The sequence below is a fragment of the Mus caroli genome, chromosome 14 (assembly GCF_900094665.2).
Source record: "Mus caroli chromosome 14, CAROLI_EIJ_v1.1, whole genome shotgun sequence".
Lineage (NCBI taxonomy): Eukaryota > Metazoa > Chordata > Mammalia > Rodentia > Muridae > Mus > Mus caroli.
This window is the reverse complement of record NC_034583.1, coordinates 25,831,581-25,857,178: the sequence shown is the minus strand read 5'-3', so window position 1 is coordinate 25,857,178 and position 25,598 is coordinate 25,831,581. Positions and strand designations below refer to the sequence as shown.

General features: G+C 45.0%; 1 protein-coding gene across 1 annotated transcript in view; it reads right to left on the bottom strand.

The window, feature by feature from the left end:
• Positions 1–25,598, bottom strand: part of Frmpd2 (FERM and PDZ domain containing 2) — a 96,662-nt gene that overhangs the window by 35,785 nt on the left and 35,279 nt on the right. Inside the window, exons 10-17 of the mRNA XM_021182419.2 lie at positions 25,321–25,495; positions 21,811–21,958; positions 21,079–21,217; positions 16,229–16,384; positions 12,818–13,003; positions 9,257–9,413; positions 5,202–5,406; positions 284–378 (exon numbers count right to left, since the gene is read on the bottom strand). Of these exons, the coding sequence (XP_021038078.2) occupies positions 284–378; positions 5,202–5,406; positions 9,257–9,413; positions 12,818–13,003; positions 16,229–16,384; positions 21,079–21,217; positions 21,811–21,958; positions 25,321–25,495 (1,261 nt within the window). The remainder of the gene's footprint in view (positions 1–283; positions 379–5,201; positions 5,407–9,256; positions 9,414–12,817; positions 13,004–16,228; positions 16,385–21,078; positions 21,218–21,810; positions 21,959–25,320; positions 25,496–25,598) is intronic.

Below are 25,598 nucleotides of genomic sequence, written 5' to 3'. Positions count from 1 at the left end.
GGGAGCTACTATGGACCCATGAGAAGCAACAGAGCTGCTGCTCCCCAGACTGGACCAGAACTTTGGGAACCACCTCCCCCAAAACCATCACCTTCTAGGTTCATGGGCCACCCAAGACCAGATGTTGCCTACAAGAGGGCTTCTCAAATCCAAGAAGTTTTAAGAATAATTTTTAAAGCGACATGATTGTGAACTTTCTTTGGAAAACAAACCAAAGCAGTTTGCAAAGAAGTGGCACATGTGAGACTCCCTTCCCTGCACCTGGCCAGGGTTCGGTCCGCACCTGCACACATGCTGTGACCAGCTGTTCCGAAGGCAGTCTGAGCTGGCTTCTGGTTCAAACCGATGCTGTGCAGCTGCTCTCCGCCAGGGTACGGGCTGAGGGGAAAGATGAAAGGGTAAAATGGGTGCTCCCTGGAGGAACTTATTGGCCCTTTCTTAGTGTGGCCTGGAGAAGGCAGCTTTGTGGCCAGAAATTCAGCAGATTCCCTAGACCGACTCCCCCACAGGCTGGTCTAGTGAGGAGGACAACAGAAGCATCCTTAGGGTCTCTGTCCCAGAGGCTCGTTATAGTCACCCACACATCACACAAACCTCTACTGTCCACCTTAGTTTGCATATGCAGCTGTTCCAGCATCTTCCATTTCCTCTGCCATAAAGGAAGAATGATCTTCTAATTTCCCAGGCTTGTGAAGGTCTCCCAACCCAAGCTGGACAGCTATGCTTGGCTTGCCTGATGTTTTATTGTTTGTGCTTGCTTTCAGCTAAAAAGTCTCTAGAAGGGCCAGGCAACCGCACATAAGTTGTGTCCCTTGAGGACTGCATACTCAGCCATCTGTCAGTACAGATGAGTTGGATGCCCCCACCCCCACCCTGACACTTAGGGAGTTTTTGGGCAGGCATTCAACTGGCTACATGTGCTGTGGCATGTTTCAGATGTACTTTATCCCCCAAGGGTTGACGTTCAACTGTTGAAAGATTGGCTCTCCAGAAGGTGATATTGGGAGATGGTTGGATTTTTAAGAAGAGTGGCTCAGTGGGGTATGATTAGATCACTATGGATTCCCTCTTTGGAAGGTATTTATTAGTTCCTGTGGGACCCCAGTTAGTTCTCTGAAATAGTTGTTCTGAAAGAGCAAGACTGGCCTGACTTCCTGGCCTGGCTTTCCACTGAGTCTCTCTAACATCCATCTCTACGAAGACATCTGCCATGAGATAAAGCAGCTAGGACTGAGAGTGGGAGTGGAAGGTGCAGCAGAACCAGCACCGTGCTGTTCGGATTCCAACAATGTGAGCTACCTAAACCCTTCTCTCCCTTAAGGTACCCAGCCTTATTATTGTTTAAATAGCAACAGAAAACAGACTGGTGTGTATAATATTCCAGTAAGCAAAGTCTGTTCTAGATAGTACACTGGTAATGAATCAAGTGATCCAGGGCCACCTCAAAAACACACCCAGAAAGAAGCAGAGTGCAGAAGGTAAGAATAGTTTACTGCTCAGTCCAGGGAGTGGCACTATTAGAAGGTGTGGCCCTGTTGGAGTAGGTGTGTCACTGTGGGTGTGGGCTTGAAGACCCTCATCCAAGCAGACTGGAAGCCAGTATTCCATTAGCAGCTTTCAGATGAAGATGTAGAACTCTCAGCTCCTTCTGCATCATGCCTGTCTGGATGCTGCCATGCTCCCACCTTGATGATAATGGACTGAACCGCTGAGCCTGTAAGCCAGCCCCAATTAAATGTTGTCCTTTATAAGACTTGCCTTGATCGTAGTGTCTGTTCACAGCAGTAAAACCCTAAGAAAAACTGACACCAATATGTGGGTGCTCGGATCTTGGGAACAGCCAGCAGCAGGCCTCCAGCGCAGCCAACCACCAAAGTGTTGCTACTTAGCCTGTCCCTGATATCCTTACCACACTGGTTACATACCTGGACATCAGGAAGGGATTCTGGTGCAGGCAGCTAGCTGCCCATGGACCCTCTCGGGGTCCCCAATTTTGGGAGGCAGACCAAAGCAACTCTTTCCAAGTTGGGAGGAGCCTCATTCCCCTTGACTCTGGCCTTGAAGAAAATGCAACCCAATTTGACTAAAACCCACTAGGGGTCAGCCCTAAACCAGCAAAGAACCAAGGGGGTATGAGTCAGAGATGGGCCAGTCCTTTGGGAGTTTGGAGGGCATCAGTCTTTCAAAACCAAGCACACAGGGAGAGACATTGGCAGTCAAACAGGCTCAAGAAAAGGAAAAATCCCAGCGCCCAAGGAGGACCAGAACGAGGCCTGGGAATTCAGTGGTGCTGAAGAACAGCAAGGGCTTGCTTATCTGGCCTGGGTTTCTGTGGCTCCTGTGATCTGGCCCACCCAGGAAACCATCTCTCAATTGTTAAAAATTCCCCAAAACCTACTGTTGGTCTCAGAAGGGCAATGGTATAAGTCAGTTATTATATGAGGAGTCATATTCACAGAAATAAAATAGATAGTGGGAGCTAAGAACTGGGTAGCAGGTTAGGTTTAGGTGGGAGGGAGTGCTGACGAAAGGTGGTTTCTACATGGGCAGATGAGGAGTCCCCAGAAGGGTGGTGAGGCCCAACAACAATTTAAATGTATCCAATTCCACTGCCTTAGAAACAACCAAATAGAAAGCATAAAATGGTTATGATTTTATGCCTTGTGTATTTTACCTCAAGAGTGTTTTTTTTTCCTTCTTCTTATTATTAAAATGCCAACCTCTCAAAATCCATTTACTGAAAACTTCCACATTCTGGCTTCAGAGCTGAGGATACAACTGGTGCATTGCTATTCTTGGGAGTCTCTGAGCTTAGAGCAGACGGATGAGAGCATGTGCTTGTCAGGACGGGCACACACAGGGAGAAGCTGTCTTAGATGGAGCCAGTGCAGCAGCAGAGAAGCCAGCCCCTTGCCAGGCAGTCAGGAAAAGGCTTCAGAGGAGTGACCAGAGGCAAGTGGACAGCATCTCTGTACTCAGAAGCTCTGTGTAAATAACTTCTATGAATGGCATGGGTGATGAGGGTCCCCTTAGGGTCAATGCCACAGGCTGCCTGTCATTCCCACTCTGACTCTAGCCTGCATGCCATCAGCAAGACCCGCTCTTTCCCACAAGATCTGGGCTGCCATTTCTGCCTATCTGTGAGCACCAGGAGGCATGGACCATGTCTTTTCTGCAAATACTGAATCCACAGCACCTACCCAGGACAGGACAGGCATGTAGTAGATGCTAAAGAAACTACTCCAGTTGGACTGACAGAACAAGGGACAATATACTCCTAAGGACATGCTTCTACCTAAATCACACACCTTATAGTTTCCAGCATTTCCCATATTCACATTGCCAGGCAGTAACCAAGCTTCCAGTATAGGAACCTTTTTGGAAGACACTTTATATCCAAACATGAGCAGAGACCTTTAGAGGAATGAGGTAGTAGAACCCTGCTTCCTTTCTCTCGCTATCCTTTCTCCCATACCCACCAAAAGCTTCTTTTATCACATACATACTCCTGCCATGGCATGCAACTGGTCCCAAATCAGTAAGGCCAGTTGACTATGGACTGAAAACTGTGAGCCAGTATTGTCCTTACCTCCTTTTAAGTTTATTGCCTGAAGGATTTTGTTATAGCAACAGAGAGCCAGCACTCTGGCCTTCTTCTGCATTTTCTGTTTTTCTTTACATTTATATATATATATATATATATATATATATATATATATATATATATATGGTAAAAGATGGCCCCAAACCCACTGACACTCACACATTGAAAGGAGGCCCCTTTCTATTCCCTTTGATCTGTATGAGCCCAGGAATGATGGCAGAAGTGAGGACGTGCTGGCTCTGGAATACGTGGTATGGCCACTGGCAAGCTCTTCCAGGTCCTCAGAGCTCAGAGCAGCAGTGCAGACCCTCAATGGAGCCACTGTGTGGAAAGGGCCTGAGGCTGCAAAGGAGGCTGAGGGTTCCAGCATGGAGTATCCTAGCCACCGTAATTAAGGGGGCACTCTCTGAAGACCATCATGCCCTCAATAGCACACAAAGCGGAGATCTGCCTCCTTTCCTAAGCCATGAAGCTGGGAAGCAGAATAATAGGATGGCTGCCAGCCTGCTTCGCTGTTCCTGGGGCACTTTGTCATGGAGACTCACAGTGAGGTTTGCTTCCTCCATATGGATTGACGTTTGCACTGCATAGAGAGGTGTGTCTGCATCGGCAGAATTGGTCAATAATTCCTAAGCATTACTTTAAGGTGTCTGTGTATATGTGCATATTTTAGTTCAAATGAATCATCTGTTTGCTCCTGCTAAAGCAGATGTATAACTCAGCTCCCTCCATAGCAGATCCTGCCACCCCCTCCACAGTAAGCAGCCTGGAAATCTGTGCTATTTATGTAATTGACTTGTAAGCGTGATCCAAGTTCTAGGCTATTTTTAAATGTATGGATCATTGTTTTACATTGGAACCCCGCATTAGGAGCTCTCTGCATTCACATTTGAATTTGGATGATGAGCTGTGGGGCTGGAGAGGTGCGGCAGGTCAGGGGTTAAGTATGATCTCCGGCACAAGCTGCTGTGTTTGCGTCTTAGCCCTTGAGTTTCCCCTTCTGGAAAATGGGGAAAGATAATACAAACAACTTCACAGCATTGTATGGGTTAAGTCAGCTGGGGAACAGATGCCCAGAGCAGTACCTGGCTTATGTTTTTTGTTTTGTTTTGTTTTTTCAAGACAGGGTTTCTCTGTATAGCCCTGGCTGTCCTGGAACTCACTTTGTAGACCAGGCTGACCTCAAACTCAGAAATCTGCCTGCCTCTGCCTCCTGAATGCTGGGATTAAAGGTGTGCACCACCACACTCCTCTGTACCTGGCTTATGATAGCCCATGGCTTATAATAACTCATTGCTTATGATAGCCCAGCAGTGATTACTGGCATTTGCTAATTTTACCTTCTTCAGCTTCCTGTCACCAGGAGTTCTCTCTCTACAAGAAGATCTGAACAGAAGAACATGAGAGTAGCATCCAGACCTAGGGCAGTCAGCTTAAACAGTGGCCTATGGTCCATCTTTGGATCTCGTTAATAGCAACCCAGTGAACATCCATGTTCTTAGGCATTAAAGTCCACAGACTTTAAAGCTCCAGGTACAGCTGGGCCCACTGCACCACATGCCTGGTGGCCTGGGCTCTGAAGAAAGATGAAGCCTACCTGCTTCCGATTCTCTCCATCCCAGGCTCCTTGAAACCTTGCTTGTTCTCCATGGATGTGCCCAGTTGGCCTCCTGTGGCATCCTGCAACCTGGGTACACACAACTCATTTTCTGAGCAGGACAGTTTCTGAATCCAAGTGATAGGTTTGGCCTGTGTCTGGTGTGCAGAACTCAAGCTGGCTATTTGTGCAAACTTATCCTGACCTGAATTGGGGGGAAAAGACATGAGATGACATTGGCTTCACTGTTGCTCTTGATACAGTAACACACTCCTGACCATGATTAGTCTTTTCTCTCTCTCTCCCAGCTCTTTTTCTGCACTGAGAGACTTAAAAACTGTCCCCTGCTAACTTGGGGAGTTATTGTGCCTAGCCCCCAAATGCAAGTTCTTCTCATAAGTACTTATTAATAAAAGATGCTCTGGAAACCTAGGAAGAGAGATGAGATGGTCTCTGAGCGGGTAGACTGGGAGCCAGGAACCAGTTCTAACTTGTGCAACTCGACGCTCCAGCAGGGCCTAGACAAAATTAGCTGTCACAGCTCGTTCTGCATTTATCCTCACAGGTCTGCCCTTGCAAACAGCCCTGTAACAAAGCACCTGGCAACCCAAATCAGGCTCTCCCTGTGTAATACAATCTTTGGTATCAACATAGCTTACTTTGCCCCAGAAGTCAGAGTCTCCTGCCAGATCCTATAAGAACACAATAGAAGTGCTGGCCCTTGGCCTTGCAGTGGTGGTGCACGCCTTTAATCCCAGCACTTGGGAGGCAGAGGCAGGTAGATTTCTGAGTTCGAGTCCAGCCTGGTCTACAGAATAAGTTCCAGCCAGAGCTACACAGAAAAACCCTGTCTCGAAAAACCAATAAATAAATAAATAAATAAATAAATAAATAAATAAATAAATAAATAAATAAAGTGCTGGCCCTCGGCTTCAATCCTTTCTCCCTTCTCAGAAGGCTTAAGAAAAGACTCTGGCAAGACACTGAAAATGAGGCTGTGGTCATGAGGAATGCCACACTCCACTCTTTGTATTACTCAGACAAAAATGAGACTTCACTAAAAGATCTCTTACTTTAACAAGGCCTTGGTCAAAACTGCATCTTTCTGTTGCCAAGAATGTCCCAAAGACACTGGCATTCTGAGAGGGCAGTGTCTGTCCACTGCCACTGTCCACTGGGCAATTCAGAAGATAACTGTGATGTGTCAGGAATGCAGCTGATGAACATCTAACTGTGTCTGGATGTTGAAGGGCTCAAGCCCAGGTTAGTTACAGCATCCCAAACACCCAAGAAGCATCCTGAACTAAGGGGAACGTCACTGGCGTGAGACCCTGGACAGCAGAAGAGTAGTCCTGTAAGCAAAGGCTCAGAGAAAGACCACGCACACCCCAAAGCCCAAGACCCGCCCGCAAAGAGGGCTGATTAAAGACTTCGAGCCCACTCCAGGCAGCATTGAAACTGATGTCTGGCATGGGGGGGTGGGGGGGGTCTCAGTCTTGCAAGCACCAGGACCTGAGTTTGAGCCTCAGAATTGACAGAGAAAAGTCAGGCACAGAGGCGCCTGCTTTTGATCCCAGTGCTGGGGCAGGGATGAAGGAGATAGACGGATCCCTGAGACTCACTGGCTCAATAACATTCTCCAATCAGCAGCCTCAGCTTGTCTGTTGGAGATCTTATCTCAAAAGGAATGGTAGACAGCTCCTGAGGGCAGACACTTGAGCTGGTCCTCTGGCTTCCATATGTATGTACACACATGTGCATACATACTCACATGTGCATACACACACATGTGCACACACACACGCACACAGGCACAGGGGTGGAGGTAGAAATGGTATCTGCAGAAAGTTTCTCACAGAGATTCTTAAAAGGCAAAGGGGACTGTTTAAGTGGATCCTTTTAATGTAAATGAAATGTTAGAGCCCTGAAAACTCCTGAGATGAGAGAGTTTGAAGCTTGAAAAAACAGTGTACTAAGAGTAAAAGTAGGCTTGAAGGACCAGTTTCACAGGTGAGCTCCAAGTGTCTGTATAAACATTCAGCGACATAAATGGTTGCTGAAACCAGGCAATAAGAACAGTATCGGTAGTGTTTACACACAGTATCTCAGCAGCAGCAGCAGATACGTCAGGTACAATTAATTTGCATTAATGATCTCTAGATCCCTGGAACTCTTCTGAAGCCAGCACCCCATGTTTCAGGGGGCACAGTTACAGGTTTCTGCTGGTTTAGATCATGAGTTCCTTTTCTTCCCTGGGTTTGGCTCTGTTTCTGAAAGCTCTGATCCTGTTCTCCAGTTCATTCAGGCCAGGGACTGGCACCTAAACCTTTGTGTATATTGTCTGGCGCAGAAACAAAGCCCATAGGTGGAAGCCACTGTCACCATTGCCACAGCCCACGGAGCACTGGGCAGTGAGTTAGAAACATGACATGCTGCCTACTGGTGCATAGCACAGACCTGAGAGGCTCAGTGTGGCCTAATGATGACACCAAGATTCAGAGAGGGGATGTGATCTCCCAAAGCCACACAGCCAGTAAGTGGCACTCAGCTGAATCTAAGGGACACCTGAGGTTTCTTCATTAGCCAGGGCCTCTCTGTTTTGTACTCGGGTTGAAGTCATTTAGGTTCTGTTGCACACAGGTTCTAGTTCAATAGCTGTGGGGCAGGCCCTGAGATTCTGCATCCTTAGTAGCTCAGGGGTTCTCAGTGCATCATTGTAGCTAACTGTTCCCTTTTATAAACAGAAGAAATACATTTAGACATCAAGAACAAGCATGATGAGGATGAGGTCAGCACTCAGAAGTCTCAGGCATTCAAGGCTCCACTAGGAAAATGGTGAAGGGAAGAAGAGGGGAAAGCAGATGGGCTCTGGGGTCTGGAAGCCCCAGCATCAAGCAGCTGATACAGGGTTTCATTTCTCTACACCCTGTTGCTCCTCACAGTAGTGCTGCTTCTAGCCTCATAGGCTGACTTAACTAGTGGAGTTTGAGAGAACAGTGCCTATGCTGTGGTCATAAATGAAATTTTCATGTGTGTATATATGGGGCTTAAGGTGGGTGCTTTTCCTTCATGACTATCTGTCTACAACTTGCATGTCTGGTGCCCATGGAGTCCAGAAAAGGGCTTGGGATCCCCTGGAACTAGAGTTACAGACTGTCATAAGGTGCCATGTTGACACTGGACATCAAATCCATGTCCTTGATAGAGCAGCCAATGCTCTTAACCACTGAGTTATCTCTCCAGACCCGAATCTCTCCAGGTCCAAAATGAGGTCATTTTTGAAGAGATTATCATGAGGAAAAGGAGGAAGAGAAGTAGCCAATGGCTCCATAGCACAGAGTCAATAAACACTAAGTAGTGTCGTGTGATTGTATGGCCTCACCTTAGCCATTAATCTCTTTCTTAACTACATCAGTAATACAAGCTCATTGGTAAAGTTTAATATTGATAAATATTAAGAAAATAGCCATGCTCACATGTGTAATTCCTTAAGGTATTAAGATTTAGGTTTTATTTATTTCTGTATTTTTTCTAGTTTTATAACATGGAAATATTAACTACATGAATACACATAAGCTATCCATTCAAATTTAAAAATAAATCACCAAAACCTAAATAAAATAAGATTTTGTTTCTAGGTTGCTCCTGCTACCATTTGGCTGCTCAAGACTATGAGTGGTATGCCCCACCCCCTACTGAAGGGTGGAGCTGTTCCCTTGCAGTGCAGCAAGGTCTCTGTTGCCCTTCCTCTCTCAGCACCATGTTATGGACAGCTCCACTCGCCATCAACTCCTGTATTTGCTACCTTCTTAGGACAAATATCTGCAGTCAAATTGTGAGTTCAAAGGATATAAACCTCCTTTCAGCTTCTACAAAGTTATATTGATGGACAGAGGGAGGGAGGAAACAGAGAGGGGGGGAAAAGAGGCAGAGAGAGAGAGAGAGATTACAGTTGCATTCTGAGAAGACTGTATCAGTTTGTCGTAGTGTCATTTGCAGTTCTGTGAAAGAGAAAACCTGTCCACTTGCGTGTTGCTAATATAGTACATACTCACCAGTAAAACGATGGGAAGGATGCTTAGAGCCTGTCTGTGCATTAAACCAATGCTGGGAAGAGCAGAGGCCCAGCAAGTATTTACAGGTCTTGGATGAATCGGTGACAAAGGTATACTTTTTCCCAGTGGTGCTGCTGGTGATGGTGAGCTTTTTTCTCTGGAGGAAGCAAGCGTAGACTTAGAACCCTGATCATATTTACCTATCCCTTGAAGTACCCGTGTGTGAGCAGCAGTAAACGATCAGCTCCCCAACTCGATAGCAGCACACTTCTGGAAATGCAGGGCAGGTAATGACTGGCAACAAAGGCTCAATTTCTTTTCTTAGGCAATGGCTAAAGAAAGTCCTTCTTCTTATTCTCCTCCTTCATTTGTGGGACAAATGTTCATATCATTGCTATTGTCAAGGAGTGTGCTGGACAGAAAGAATGTGAAATGGGTCAGGGAACACTGGGTCCTCACAAGTTTATTGTAAAATGGTGGGCAAGCATTCCCACTGTTTTTATTGTACATGCTCCAAGCTCCAAAATTCTTGCTCTGATGGGGCAGGGAGTCAGCAGAAAACAGGCAGGCAGCTGCACTGTAATAAGCAAGCAAAGAAACTCTGAGCTGTATTCAGGACCAGCCACCCACCAAGGCAGCAAGGAAACTGATGGTACTGACCCAGAGCCTCCTTATGCCTTATTATAATACATTAGCATAGTGAGCGCTCCCCCAATGGAGAGATAGAACAAAAATATAGGAGTGTTTTGAGCCGCATGCCAAGTAGCGCATACGCACTGGAAGCCTCCTCCCTTGCCTGGGAAAGAACAGAAAGGCTTCTCCACGAAATGCAGCTTGCATCTTTGTTCCCGATCCTCTGCCTATGGCAGGTCCGCCCTTCTTTTCTGTAATAAACTTTCACTTGTTCTTATTCCTTCTGTGACATCTTCTCTTCGTGGCTGCAGAATGGGGAATCATTATCTTTAAACATGATCTAGAAATCCTAAAGTCTAGGAACAGATCAAGAGTCCTCAGGATGCAACGCATGCTGGGAATAGCAACACGCTCCTTTAATCCCAACACTCAGGAGGTATTGGCAGATGGATCTCTACTCCAACCAGGGCTGCATAATGAGACCCTGCCTCAATCGATTAACCAGTCAATCAAATAAAAATAAAATCTAATAGCTATTCTCAAACAAATGTGAAAAGGGGGAAACACACACTCACACTCGGTCTGCATTTGTAGCACAGAAACTTACACTACAGTGAGCAAGACTTTTCTTGTACAAACTGCACACTTGACCTATCCTGCCTCAGCCATACTAAAAGATCTGTTAAACTGTACTTCTATTCTCTCTTGATAAAGTATTGTAAAATGTTGTCATGAGGGGGGAAAAACTAAAGGAAAGAATATGCCATGCAAAATCTGAAATAAGAAACCATTCAGGCTTTGTCAAGAAGTTATTTAATGAAGTGGTTTTTCTGGCATTTACATTATTTAAAAAGTATATCCTCTGGCTTTTAAAATTTGTATCTTTGGGAGCTTCTTTTCTTATTCTAAATAACATCCCCTTTCATGAGATAGCTTCTATTTGCAACTTTGTATTATTTTGCTTAAAGAGAACCACGTTAGAGTCTTGTATAGTCTGTTCTGCTCTGTGCCTTTATCTCTAAAGATTAGAGGTAATGTTGGAAAACACTACAGCTATCAACACCATCAGTCTCCTTGGTCTAAAAGGGATGATTTTTGATTGAATAAATCAAGAATGCATAGATGTTATGGTACCCAGGGACTGTACTTTTTGAAAAGGCATCCACATTCCTTTGGCTACCTCCCTGCAGGGTGAAAAGATGAAAGGGGTGAGCCTGAAGCATCCTGGCTCCAGCTATTACTGCAAAAACTGAGGCTTCCTGGGCTGATCTCTCTGTTCTTAGATTTCTCAGAGCTCACTACTTGGGGCTTGCAGAAGCATGAAGAGTCAGTTTCTCTGTAAGATGTTTAACTGCCCATGAGCATCTGGTGAAATTATATCACGTGATGGCTTTACAGCATAATCGTCCATGCATGCCAAGGAAGAAATTGATCATTAGGGGATGGAAATCCTAGTTAATCTTAATTAAATAGTTTCTTTGAGCTCATGAGCTTGATGACTTCCTGGATTTAATTTTTTAAAAAATTGTTTGTCCTGGTAATGAAAAACAAATACTTGTAAAATGAAACGTATGTATGTATGTACATATGCATGCATGCATATATATATACATATATATGTATATATATACATATATACATATATATGTGTGTATATATATGTATATATATATGCTTAAGGGGACTGTTGAACTTCATGGCCTCAAAATTTTCCATGTTTCAAAATTACTAGAGAATCTGCATTTAGACAAATCTCAGTTAAATCTTTGCTTAGTTAAACATGCAATAAAGTGAATAATATAATAGTGTTGGATTCGGTTCAATAATTTGAATTTTTTAAATATCTTTCAGTTAAATTAAAAATAATTAATGCTCCAAAAATCATGAATATAAACATTGTTTATATTAAAGTTTGGTGAAAAAATATCAATATCCTGACAATACATGCATGGGTCAGTTTAATGACCTCAAAATATGCTAATTATTACATATTTTATGTAAGCTTTATTTTCCTAAATATACATGATAATTTATTAGGAAATTGTATTGCATATCAGACACTGACAATGTTAACTTCAAAAAACAAGATTAAAAAAAAACATAAAAGAAACATTCTGAAGCAGTTTACCTAGGAAATGTTTACATCAGATAATAAAAATAATGATCTAACAAGGAGAAAAATGAAAACAATAAGAGAAAGGGAAATAGAAGAAAGACAAAATGTGTCTGAGCAAAGAACTTTGTCTTCAAATGAGTCATTAGTGGATCATTGTGACATACTGACCTGGATGACCCCTGTGACAAGCAGGGACAGTCAGCTACCAGGGCCTAGTACCAAGTTAATACAAACTAAATTCAGGAACTAAACAGTGAAAGGGAGCTTCTCATATGACTTTAAATACACAGCGAGTTGGATGTTCAGGGAGGTTTGCACATTTTAACATTTCAGTGGCCATCCAACACCGTCTGCCAGGGTACCTACAGTCCATCTGAGACACACCAGGCACATGAGTACTGTGTGCAAAGGAGGCACAAATCCCCAGGGCAGGTGCTTCAAAACCTTGCAGACTCCTGTTTACCTCACTTCATTTTTTCCTTCAGATTCCTCTTGTCCCTGCTTTGGGCACAGATGGACTCCCCTGGGTTAGGGAGAGCGCATGGAGAAAAATGTAGCACTTGAGGCTATAGGTCATTTATAGAGACTAAAAGCAAGCCAGCAAGGGGTAGCATGAGGGAAAAATAAAGGCTTCCTGGGGATCGCCCAACCCCCATCTGCTTAAGTATTTGATCCTCCCAAATATATCCATGAACCAGAACACAGGCTGTATGTGAATACATCAAGAGAAATTTATGTAGCACTACTACTTAAAATGGTCACAGATCAAGAGAAAGGGAGGCATGGGTGGCTATCATCTAAGCTTCACTCACATGAGTTGAAATCATCCCAGTTTCTCTCCATGGAAACTGGGTTGTTGCGATTCTGCGGCTGCCTCTCACTTCATAGACAATGATGCCTTTGGTGCAGACCCCCAAGGCCATTTTCCCTTCTGGCCTCTTCTTCTCTGGGGAAACACGATGAACCAGGACTCCATATTCTGGAAGTTGCTGAACAATCTGGAGGGAAGAAAAGGCCAATTTAGGACCTGTGAGGTCACCAGTTCAAAATCATGACCCTTGACCCCTTGTGTGAAAAAGGTCCATCATTGCTAATCAAGGTGAAGAGGGATTCAGCTAGACAATTCTTTCTTATTCTGGAATATAACTACACCATGGATATGATGACATTTTTCCTTCTTTTTTTCTCTTTGAACCTAAAGAATTCTTCATTTGCGGAATCCCTGGAAGAGCATCTGAGACACATTTCTTTAATCTAGGACACTAGGATATAAAGATGGTGAACAGGTGTTTCTTAGGATTCAGACTCTTTTGGAACATCTCCAAGTCAAAATATGGATGCGGCCATATTTATGTGGTTCGATTTAAGAGCAATAGCTTCAATTTCTTTGTACTACACATAACAGAACAATTTACTGCTAGTGGGTAGGATGTTCCAGCTTTTAGTTTAGTAAGCTTAGAGAAAAATATCAGAAATAAATTCTCCTATATCTGAGAGACAAATCATTCAATTGATCCAAGTAATAAGTCTAAATTCCTTGGAGGCAGGAATGGGGATCTGAATAGAAGAGTCTGCTTGATTCCAAGAATTCACTCTCAACAACTAAAATTCAGAGCATCCCTAAAGACTAGGAACATAGATAAATATACATAATGTTTTCTAGGACATCTTCAATCTGTTAAAAGTAAAACACTGTATCTGTCTCCTGTCTCCCACGGTGCCCTTCCTCAACCCTTCTACCATAGTCCCCTGCTCCCCCCAGCAGAAGAGAACAAAGTGAGATTGGAACCAAGCCACCCTAACTGTCCCTTGCTGTCCTGCAACCTCCCAGGCACTGAAGAACAAAACACATGCAGCACCTGGGGATGCATCCATTACTCATTAGATGCTGAGTAGAAAAACCACAGGATGTAACCAATGTGATTCCAACATTGTTTCTACATAAAACATCTCAGTCCCAATCCCTAGCTGAGTGGGGACAGTTCAAGCACTCAGGACGCCTGGAAAACAGTGGGCTAACCTTGAACAGGTTGTTCAGGGATTCACACACTCCCACAGCTGTGGATCTGCCAGACTGAGGGTGGTGTGTAACAGTGCCCACACTGGGCTGCTGCCAAGTCTGCTGCCAGTGGGAGGAAATGAATTGGCGGAGTACAGCATCCGTGAACCAAGCCTCAGGCAGCCACCTGGGAATAATTTCCTCTTTTTTATGAAGAGAAGAGCATAGAGGAGCTATAATTAACTATCTAGTGACTCTCTGTGGCTCAGCAGCCATGTGTTAGACTCTGTGGCTCTGGGGTACTGCTGGTATTGACATCCTGGTTAGAGGGACAAGAAATACCTAGGAGGGTTACAAGATGCCTCCACAGTATGTAGCCTCAGTGGTTAAACTGAGCACTGCCAACACTGGCGTGACCCCACATAGGAGATTCTGCCCCTAATAAATGAAACAGAAATACAGCCAATGATAGGTACAGAAAAATACTAATTTCAGTATTGCATAATGAAACTATTTAAAAGGCACAGAATATAGTGCTGAGGGAGAGTATGTGTTGACTCAAAGTACATTTTCAATTCTTTTGCAATGCAGGGTTATATGAATACATAGAAGTACTTAAGTAATATATGCCAATTTTAAATGCATACATACATATAAAAATGCATATAGAAGTGTGACTATATCGAAATGCAAGTGTGTTCATTCTCTGAGGTGTCGTGGCAGGGAAATGCTTTCTTCATATTTGGGAGAAGACTGACAAACTCAAACTGTGATACGGATGCTTCACATGGGTGCAAAGCTCATTGTTTTCCACACTCTGTATGGAGAACAGGCAGCCTATGAGTTAATCACTATGTCAGGCCACCAAAGGAAAGAGTAGGAGCCTGTGTGTGTCTCAACATGAATGAACATTGCATGCAAATGATTGAAATCTACCCAATGTTTTTTGTGAAGCTAGGGAGAAAAAAAAAAACCCTTCAGCCTTAGGCTTGTAAGATGGTAGCTATTTTTATAGTCACTTTTCATGGATCTATCTACAAGTGGAGGGAGAATGAGACCGAGCCCTCACATGAAGCTCAGCCCTGCACAGGCTGCAAGCACATTCACCCCACAGTCGTGACCTGCAGGGTGAAGTCCTTGATCTCAGCTCAGTTCTCCAGCTCATGGCTGCTCATTGTCTGATGGCTTTGAGGTCTCCATGTGATCCTCACCAAAGGAATGTTCTTGACAGGGAACATGTATGAGGCTGGACTAGGGAATTTAGGGAGTGTTTCTGGTGGGACTTAGACGCTGCCCCCGTATTAGGTGTTGGGCTCATCTTCCTAGGTGACTGGTCAAAAAGAAAAGGCAAAACCCTGCTTTTCCAGTGTTTCTCTCAATCACTTCTCTTCTTAAAGGCAAAACAAACAAACACATGGAGAGAATATTTTGCCCTAAGTTAGAAGGCTTAGATACAGACACATGTACACACCCTGGCATGTCCTTTTGAAAGACTATTCCCCAAGTCTGAAGGTCTAGCTACATGAACCTTTTTTTAGAGGATCCTCCCTATTCATATGTCCAATGCTCATGGTCCTGCAAAGAGGCTACTCCTGTCTCATTTCACCGCTCACCGGCATTGGTCCTAGTCTCTCTGATCATCCATCACAGTGTGCCTACCCCAGATACACAGTTGTCATCCTGAGACCTGGGACCCACCAGTGATAGGAACACAGGGGCCTTGTCTCCATGCCCCACAGCACCTGGCCAGCAGTGATGGGAGACAGTGGAGGGAGCAAAGTGGTCATGGTCCTGGTACTCTCCAGTGTGTGAGATGGAAGTGTTATGGCTTTAAGGTGAGGAGAGAGGAGATGAACAGAAGGGAGCTACACCCAATACAGCTGTGCTGACAGGGGCCCAGAAGGCTGCACACAGGGAATCTCCCGATAGCTCTGCCCAGCTCCTAGCCTCGTTCTCTACCTCAGCCATCCTCTGTCTCATCTGTGAGGTCTCCCTGCCCACAGGGAAGTGCCATGAATGCCCCTCTAAGGTCAAAGCTAGGCCTCATGACACCCAGCTACACCAATAGATCCTATCCCTTTGAGGGGTCATTTCTAATGCCACCTATTACCAAAAGCTCTCCATGTTGCTCAGGTCCCCTCTGGTCCCCAGAGATGGCTGCAGAGAGAGCCACTGCTTACATTTCCTGACATCAATACCTCTCTCAAGACCCCAGAGGCCTCACCTCCAAGAACTCCAGCTCAGCATCCTCTCCCCATGGCGCAGAACTGAGCCGGTGCATTTCTGAGACTTCTACTTGGACCCGGATTGCTGTCATCCTCTCAATAAGCCTTGCCGGGATGTAATCTTGAATTCGGAAGTATGCTTTGCCCTCCACCTGCTGGGAAGAACATGCAGAGGAAAGATTAGCCAGGGGGCCTTTTAGGCAGTTCAGAATGGAAGAGAAATGTGTGTGAAACCACAGCCCCAGTAGTCAGGGACAAGGCACCCTTTGAGGTGCCTCTGGGACATAGTGTTGGGTTCTATATCAGAAGTGGGGTTAAACGACAAGGAAGTCTCTGCTATGACATAATCTCTATATAGAACCATGCCTGGGGAGACCAGGTCCCTCTTCCCCATCTCCACCCCTCACCTCAACCTCCCCCAGATCTGAATCTTAGGAAACTGAGGCTCCAGCCCCTCAGAAGAGACTAGATGGCCCATGTTATTTAGTGCCTAGTACTGGGTTCCCTCAACCCAGACTTGGGGACAAACAGAGTATAGTGCAGTTCATGAAGGCACCATCTCCAGGTCCACTGCAAAATGAGTAAGACAGGAGTGGGTAGTGTGGAGTTTACCCTACTTCCATATTTCTGATTCCATCTCCCCTGACCTGGAGGTACCACTTGCCAGCCATTGTCCCCAAGCTTTGACGCTATTTATCCTGAAGAAGGAAGCTGGGAGCTGGGTGACTCTGACCTCTATTCAGAGGGTGGTTTAGTCAGCCTGACGGGGTTCAGAAGGGCATACCACCATGTCCACTGCACCCCACAGTCATGCTGTGGCACAAACCTATCTACATGTGGTCATAGACTGAGAATCCCAGAATTCTCCATGTGACCCAGACTGAGTCAGGGCTCAGATCAAAGACAGTCAGACAGACAGACAGACAGACACACACACACACACACACACACATACCATAGAAAAAAAGAAAAGAAACTTTTCACTGACCTAGTACATTTTTTAAAAAATCTCATTAGATTGGTCAAAATTCAGAACCCTGACACCACCAAATGCTGTTGGGAACAGAAGCAACCAGAATCACATTCATTATGTTTGGGAGTGGGAAGTGGTGCAGCCACTTTGAATGACAGTCAGTCAGGTTCTCACAGTACTAGGCAGACTCTAACTGAGGGCCTGGTAATCAGCTCCAAAAGCCTGAAGACCTACATCCACAGAAAAACCTTCCATGGAGCCAAGAATGTAGCTGAGGAGAATAGTGCTCGCCTAACACGTCATAGGAGGCCCTGGGTTAGATGCCCAGCACAGGACATAACTAAATAACTGTATGTAGTTGCTAATAGCAGCTTTCTTCATTGTTGCCAAAACTTGGAAGCAAAAGCTGTCTGGGGAGCAAAGGAAAACACCACAGCCCATCTGGGCAATGGCATACTATTCAACCTTGAAAAAGAAATGCGGTAACAAGAAAAAGACATGAAGGTGTTTAAACACATGTTATTAAGTGACATAAACCCATCTGAAAAGTTGTATACTGTCTCCAAATACGAGATCTCCTGCTACAGACGCAATAAAGAGATGAGTGGTCGCCAGGAGGACAGGCAGGCAGAGCGCCAATAAGGGAATGCTAATGGATTTCAGAGCAATGAGATTACTCTCTATGACACGAGAATAGTGACACACGCCATTATGTATTTGTCAAAACCTATATAGTCCATGGCACCAGGACTGAACCCCATGTGAACAGATGACCATCTCTTGGCATTGTTTCGTCAACTGGAACAAATGGACCTTCTGGTACAAGAGTGTATCATTCACAAGGGGAGACTGTGAGATACGGGGAGTTGTTGGCACAGCAAACCTCTACTCTCCTTCCTGCCATTCAGCTTTCCTGTCGACCTAACGACTTCATTTCAGCTTGGATCTTAAGTCTCCCAAAGGTCCATATGCTAAAGGCTGTCATCTGCAAGTGACACTGTTGGGAGACACTTAGGAGGCTGGATCCAGGGGAAGTGAGGGAGATCCTTACATTTTTACCTTGAGGTTGCTGTTGGGACCTGACCCTGTATCTTCTTTCTCTCTCTTTGCTTCTGGCTACCATGGGTTTTACTCTGCTCCACGCCTGGCATTTGCAGCCTACCTAAAGCAAGGGAGGCTGCAAACGTGAACCCAAACCAATGAAGCCAAAATAAAGCTTCCTTCCCTTAGTGGGTTACCTCAGGTATTCTGCCACAGCGACAGAAAGCTAACATATATCCTGACAAAGTATGTTTATATAAACATTTAGGGAGGGGAGGATGTCATATAGCATCTTGGTCACTTGCTAAGAACATACCTAAGAGAAGACATCAACATGGACCCAGAAAGTTCTAGGCACAAGCACTTTGATCTCCATGGCCTCTATAAAAGAGAGCATTCAGGTGCAACTGGTGTGATTATAATTGCAATTGTCACTTATATGGAACTTTAAGCCCAACAAGGGACTGGATATGTGAAGGAAGTCCCAGCCCCGTGGAGTCATAAACAGGCAAGCTCTCCAGCTCGGTGGCACACTCAGGAAGGCTACAAATCATGAGAGGAAGGGTGCAGCTGGGGTGTAGCAATGTCTATGACTATATAAAATCTCCACGTGTGATCAGGCTGGAGGACTCTGTGCCCATGGAACGCTGTTCTGCTGTGATGGCATGATTAAGGAGATTTATTTTTATACCAAATTGCCTTTGTCTCCTTCTTTAAAATGCAAATGTAATCACGTTACTTCCCTGCTTAAAATTCTGCAGGGCGCCCATCTTCCATAACAGCAGCTTTCAGTTCTCCCCATCACCAGAAGCACTTACTAAACAAAATATTAGCTCCTTTAGTACCACAAAGTCGCTCCAAGTGTGACAGGTGCCACCTAGCCAGCCCCCATCAACCTCATGAAATGCCCAAAGCCTCTTCCTTCTTCCCAGTAACAACACAGAGAAAGGCTGTCCCTTTTGAAGCCTCCTTGCTGTAGTTAGAATGTTAAATGTTCCCAGAAGGCCATGTGGTTTCAAAGCCCTTGGTTCTATTAAAAGGATGTGTAAGCTTTAAAACAGCGGTTCTCAACTGTGGGTCGCAGCTCCTTTGGTGTTGAATGACTCGTTCACAGGGGTCGCATATCAGATATCTTGCATGTCAGATATTTACATTATGACTCATAACTAGCAAAACTACATTTATAGAGTGGCAACAAAAATAGTTTATGGTTGGGCTCACTAAAAACATGAGTAACTGTATTAAAGGGTCGAAGCATTAGGAAGTTGAGAACCACTGCTATAAGAGGTTGCTATGTGAGAGGAGTTGGGTCCCTAAAGACTAATGTCTCCCTTGAGATATTGAGACCCCAGACTCCTCCCCTATCCTTCCTGCTGGCCTTGAGGTGGACAGCCTTCATCATTCACGTCTATCATGATTTGCTATGTCACCCATCCCAAAGTGACAGAGACAACAACCATGGATTAAAACTTCTGAAACTATGAGCCAAATACATCTTTCCTCCTTGTAAGTCGGTGGCCACAGGTATTTTGTTACAGTGATGGAAATCTAGCATAGTCCCCTAACGCTGTTTGAAGTTCCCACACCCAGGAAATCAAGCATGACTGTGTACTCTAAGTGGTAACAATGTGTCAGGACAGGTTGGTTGATTGTAACAATTACAGCAGAATAGTTACGTTGTTTGATTGGGAAGACTATACAAGAAATCTCTGCATCTCCAACTTGATCTTACTATAAAGCTAAAACTGTTCTAGAAGATAAAGCTTATTGACATATAATTATTGAAGATAGTTTTTCATACAGTATATTCTGATTTCAGTCCCCCCCCCAACTTCCCTAGATCCTACCCACTTCCCAACCTGCCAAAATCCATATCCTGATTTATATTTGATTCTGCTGCTATGGCAAGAAGCTGTTATGGCCAACAAGAGCCACTATTTGAGAGGACATGCCTCTCAGTAAAACTGCCAGTGACTGACACACAGTCAGACTCAAATTTAGACTTTAGCCATTAGTAGCCACATATGCTACAGAATGTCCATCCAGAATATGCAATGCCAACTTTGCAATATTCGTGTGGGTTAGATACTTAGGTCAATGGCAGATAGAGTGACCTCTTAATAATGATTGGCTATTAATATTGGTGATGGTGGTGATAGAAACTCAAAAAGAGTGTACATTGCTGTGGTGTGGCTTTGGTCTGGGTGATTGCCAAGGGTCTACTGTGGATAGTCTTGCTCTCCAGTGAGATGCTATCAGGAAATGGAAGAGCTTTTATGGAAAAAGAGCAAGTGGGGATCCTTAGATCCTTAGAGGTTTCTCTTCAGAAGGGAACATGGGACTTCAGCCTCTCTCCCTCTGACTTTCTATTTTGCATTGTGAGTTCCTCCTGACATGCACTCCTAATCTGAGATACCAAGCAACCTCATCAGAGGCCAAACCAATGGGGTAGCCCAAACTTGGACTTCAAGCTTCTAAACTTTTGTGCTAAATCACCCTTTCCTCTTTATAACTTTTTGGGGTATTTTGTCATAGTAATTATAGTACCATGGTTGCTTGATAGAAGGAGGAATGCACTAGACTAAAACTCACTACAATGTGTGAAGTTGGTATGTTTATCTTTATAGAAGCAGACCACTTGCTCAGTGTTCAATGAAAGCTTGTTTGGTAAATGAATGGGTGCGTAGGTGGTGAATGGACATAGTTTATCCCAGTCTCAGTGTAGATGCTAACAACTCTTCTCAAAAAACAAAGCCTCTAAATTCTTTACAGCCTCTGCTTCCCATAGTCACCTTTCTAGTGATTCCACCCAAAGGCCCCAGGTACCATCCCTACCTCCTTGGGATAGCTCCCGAACTCAGCCTGCAGGGCAAGGACCCCCAGTTGCAGCAGTGTCTCATCGTTGCAATACAGTCTCTCTTCTAAAATGTCTCTCCGAAGCTGCAGGTAGAACTGATGCCGTGTCAGGCTGTGCCTAGCAAAGGAACACAGGGATAAAGACAGCCTGGATGCTGAGAGCCAGGAAAGTAACACACAGTCTGAGAAAATGGATACCACCCAGCGGAACCCAGAGAACATAGCCAGAGAGGTTAGTGTGAGTTCGTCCACCCACACCCTGCCTCCTCCTCCTGAAGAGGGCTTCTCAATACCAGACATCCATGAGGATGCAGTTCAAGCTGGTATATAACTGATAAATGCAGTTAGGCAGTGTCTGTAGTAAGCAACAGCAAATAGATGGTGAGCTCACACCAATGCCCTACCCTGGAACTCCCACCCTGAGCTGTGGAGCATGCACAGCAGGGACTTACTGAAAGAGAACTTTGATGTTGGGTGGGCTATGCTTAAAATACAGGGAGCAATTTCTCATTTTGATTAGGGTCTGCCTCTAAAAGACTAGTTTTCCTCTTAATTCTATTACAACAGAATCCCACAAACAGAAATGGACCTTTATATGTAATATGTGATCTATCATCCTCTCTGCCCTGCCTCTGCTACCCACTACCTGCAGTGCCAGCCTGGGTGGGCATAGACCCTTAAATGATCCCAGGAATGGGCTAAGGCACTCACCGGAGCAGCCCGTAGTGACTGGCAAAGAACCTTATCCGCAGAAAGAGTGTGAACGTGTCCACCGAACCTTTCGGGTGCTGCTCTCTCCAGCCTTCTGGGGCAACTTTGCACAATCTAGTGTCCTTGTCCAGAAAAAAGAACTCTTCACCTGAGATGGAAATAGTTTGGAGGAAGAATTAATAGGGAGTGGCCCACCCTCAGACTCATCTCTTCAGCTCTGCCCAGAGAGATAGGGTACAAGCTGCACTGGTGCAGGAGAGCACCCTTCACTATCTGGTAACAGGAACTCTTACGTGGGCTACAGTAGCTGAGAGAAGGAGGCAAGGGAAAATGATCAAACAGACGCAATCACAGCCAGCCACCATAAGCACAGCCTGCAGATCCAACTAACTGCATGTTGAAATGTTTATTTTATATATACCAAATATGTACAGATATTTTCTGTCATTGTCCCCTATACTATATAGTATGGCATACCTTGAATTGGGCATTCTGAGTCTTCTAGAGACACAGGGGCATATACTCAATGCATGCACAAACCACCTTATTTTATTGATGAACTTCTGTGGATTTGGGGATCTGGTGGAGTCCTAGAATCCATTTCCTATGGATGCTGAGTGGTGACTGTATTTACGATGAAGAGCTGCCACATAGAATTTGGTTCCCAGATTCCCAGATGTCATCTTATGACAAATAAATGGAGTATGAAGTCCCTACCACATGCCAGGTCTTTCTCCATCAACTGGACCACTTTGCACCTCCCAGAAACAGACACATTACCTACTAGATGTTTGCATGCTCCTCCCTCTCCTTCCTTGGCCCCTTACCTTGTGTGAGTGAGTGAGTGAGTGAGTGAGTGAGTGAGTGAGTGAGTCTCTCTCCCTCTCTCTCTCTCTCTCTCTGCCATGTAAGGATCCAGCAAGAAGGATTTCCTCTGGGAAACAGAAAGCAGAAAAATGAAATCAGCTGGCACTTTGAATCTTAGACCTCAAGATCCCAACTTCAAGGGGGAAGAGGCTCCTGTTTAAGTTGCCCAGGCATGGCACTTTGCTGTACCAGCCCAAGGTGACCAAGGAAGAGATAAGAGCAATCTCATGAGCAAGCTCAGGACTTCAAGTCCTGCAGAGTTAATCCTCCAGCCCATCTAGATTGAAGCCTACATCAGCCCGAACCACTGAATACTATCTCCATCCTCTGTTCCTTTAAAAGCTGCTCTCAACCAAACTGGGCAACATAGCCCACTTCCAGGATTCCTATAGGTCTACCCTTGCCTGACCCTCCATAGATCACAAGCTATCTGTTCCTGTGCCCCAACCCTCCACCCCCAGTGTATAGCACAGTGGCTTGTCTAGGGTAGGACTCCCACCACAGTTAGAAGGTAGGGCTTTTAAATTAGCAGCCAGCCTTTTTTTGGCCTGGGCAACATGTGTACCTCCAGGTATCTCTAATGGCCATCACCCAGCCCTCCCGCCTCACTGCTGATGGCCATTGCCCCACAACCCCAACATTGCTCCACCCTTGCCACAGAATTTGATTCCCCATACCAAGCTCTCTTTCCTTTAAGCTGGATTTTCTCCAAGGGTAAATGAGTTCCCAGTACAGTCTTTTGGCAAACCCTTCCAAGATGGTCTCTATGCAGATCTGTGATCTCCCCAGGAGGCCCCTCCCTAAGCAGCTCCAGAAGCCCAGGAATCACCCCCATAAGAAGGGGTTATAATCACCACCCTGACTGGAGAGTAAAATGTGGATTCGCCTAGATTTGACTTCTCTGCTCACTTAGTATCTTGAGCATGTATGTGCATATTTATGCATATATGGGAGCAGATGTGTGCATGTGCATGTGGAGGCCAGAGGTCAATCTTTAATGTCGTTACTTGAATACCATCCAGCATTTGTATTGAGGTATAGGGACTCTATATGGCCTGGAACTCCCCAGTTAGGTTTGATTGGCAGACGAGAAAGCCCCCAGGGATCTGCCTATCTCTTCCTCCCTAGCACTGGGATTACAGGGACAAACCATCACACTTAGATTTTTGGTACATGAATCCTGACAATCAAACTCAAGCCAGACACATTGCCTACCAGCTGAGCCATCGCTCACACCCTGGTTTGCACTTACATTTCAAATCAGTCAAGCACAGTACTTTCTGTAGGCTGTCCAGTCAGTGTAGCTCTCACCCCTTATTACCGAAGCTTCTTTGACAGAAGACAGAGCCCATTACAGAAAGCCACTCCTGGCCAAATGCAGGGAACACCTGGCTGTGGGCACTCAACTCCTGTTGCTATGACTACAACCTAAGCCCCATACTCAAAGTTTCAGGAACAAAGTGGGAGGGGGAGTGGAAAGATTGTAAAAGCCAGAAGACCAGGAAGTCTGCTGCAAGATTATGTTTTTCAGATATGACAGGAAAGCTATACCTGTGAAATCTCAACAACATAGCTGCCTGAACAAGCTCTGAATATATGAAGTAAGCTCTGAACAAAGCCAACTGGTATCAGTGTGGATTGGGGCGGGGGGTGGCATCTCAGGAAGCTCTAACCCCAGATGAAAAGCTACAGGCAACTCATGCCTTTTGAGAGAAAGGGAAAATTAGTTTCCCCCAGAGATGAGATCTCTGATTAGTTATCCAGTACCAAGCATCACCTCTGGAAACGTATACATCCAAGCACCATTAAACACTAAACAGGCTCAACAGGTTGCATTTGTGTATGAGCACACGTTGCAAGCCCACCTAACAATAATAATCCATAAGAGGCTGTGAATTTGAAAGCATGGCTGGGGTTGGAGGGGGAAGTGGGAAGGGAGAAGTGATGTTGTAAGTATATTTTAATTAAAATGTTTTTAAAAAATAAAGTTACTATTTCGATCTTTGAATAGCAGACACTAAGGAAGAATACACTGCTTTCTAAAACCACTTTCCTTTGCTTGTCACAAAGTGCAACCTTCATTGGTCATGACCTACATAACACCACAAGTTGGCTGTCCTTCCTGTTTGAAAGTGGGGTTCTTGTGGAAAGGATTTGATGAGACCCCTTCGGAGACAAGGATGCTGCCACCAGCCACACTGTGCCACACTAAGAGACCACAAGCAAATAGACCACTCATGAGAATAAAGACCTGGAAAGAAATATGCAAACCATTCTCTCAGGAAAGATTAACTTGCAATGTTTGGGACCAACGTGCAAAATGCCAGCAGCACCCCAGGTGGTTTAGAAATGTTTTTAATGTTTGCCTGTCTGCATTCAGAGCACGGCGACTTACCAGCCCTGGCCAGCTACCACTCCTCCACCTACCACCATGTTCCAGCCACCACTCCTCAACCTACCACCATGTTTTCATGACAGTGCTCACTGATGCTTCTTATACAGGTACCCAAAGTGGCCCCTATGCTAACCTATGCCAAGGTAAGAAAAGTAAGGTGTCCCAGGATCCAATAGCTTTTCAGGAGGAACTCATTTACCTGAGTTCCCTGGAAGCTCAGGTCACTAGTGTGACCAGGAACCACCTACCTTTCACATAAGCCAAGCCAAAGTAGGTGGTCTCCCCAAGATTGGCAAAGGACATGACAGCCTTGAAGACAGCCCCTGCTGTGGACTCCATGTCACACTTCACCTCCAGACACCGCCCGTTCAGCAAGACTACACAGAGGTCTCTGAGAGCCAAGTACGATTTCCCCTTTTTGGTCTGAAAACAATAACAGTATTGATGCTCACAGTTAAGACGAGGCTTTGAGTCTTTTTTTTTTTTTTTTTTTTTTTTTTTTTAATCCAGTTATATTCATATTTCT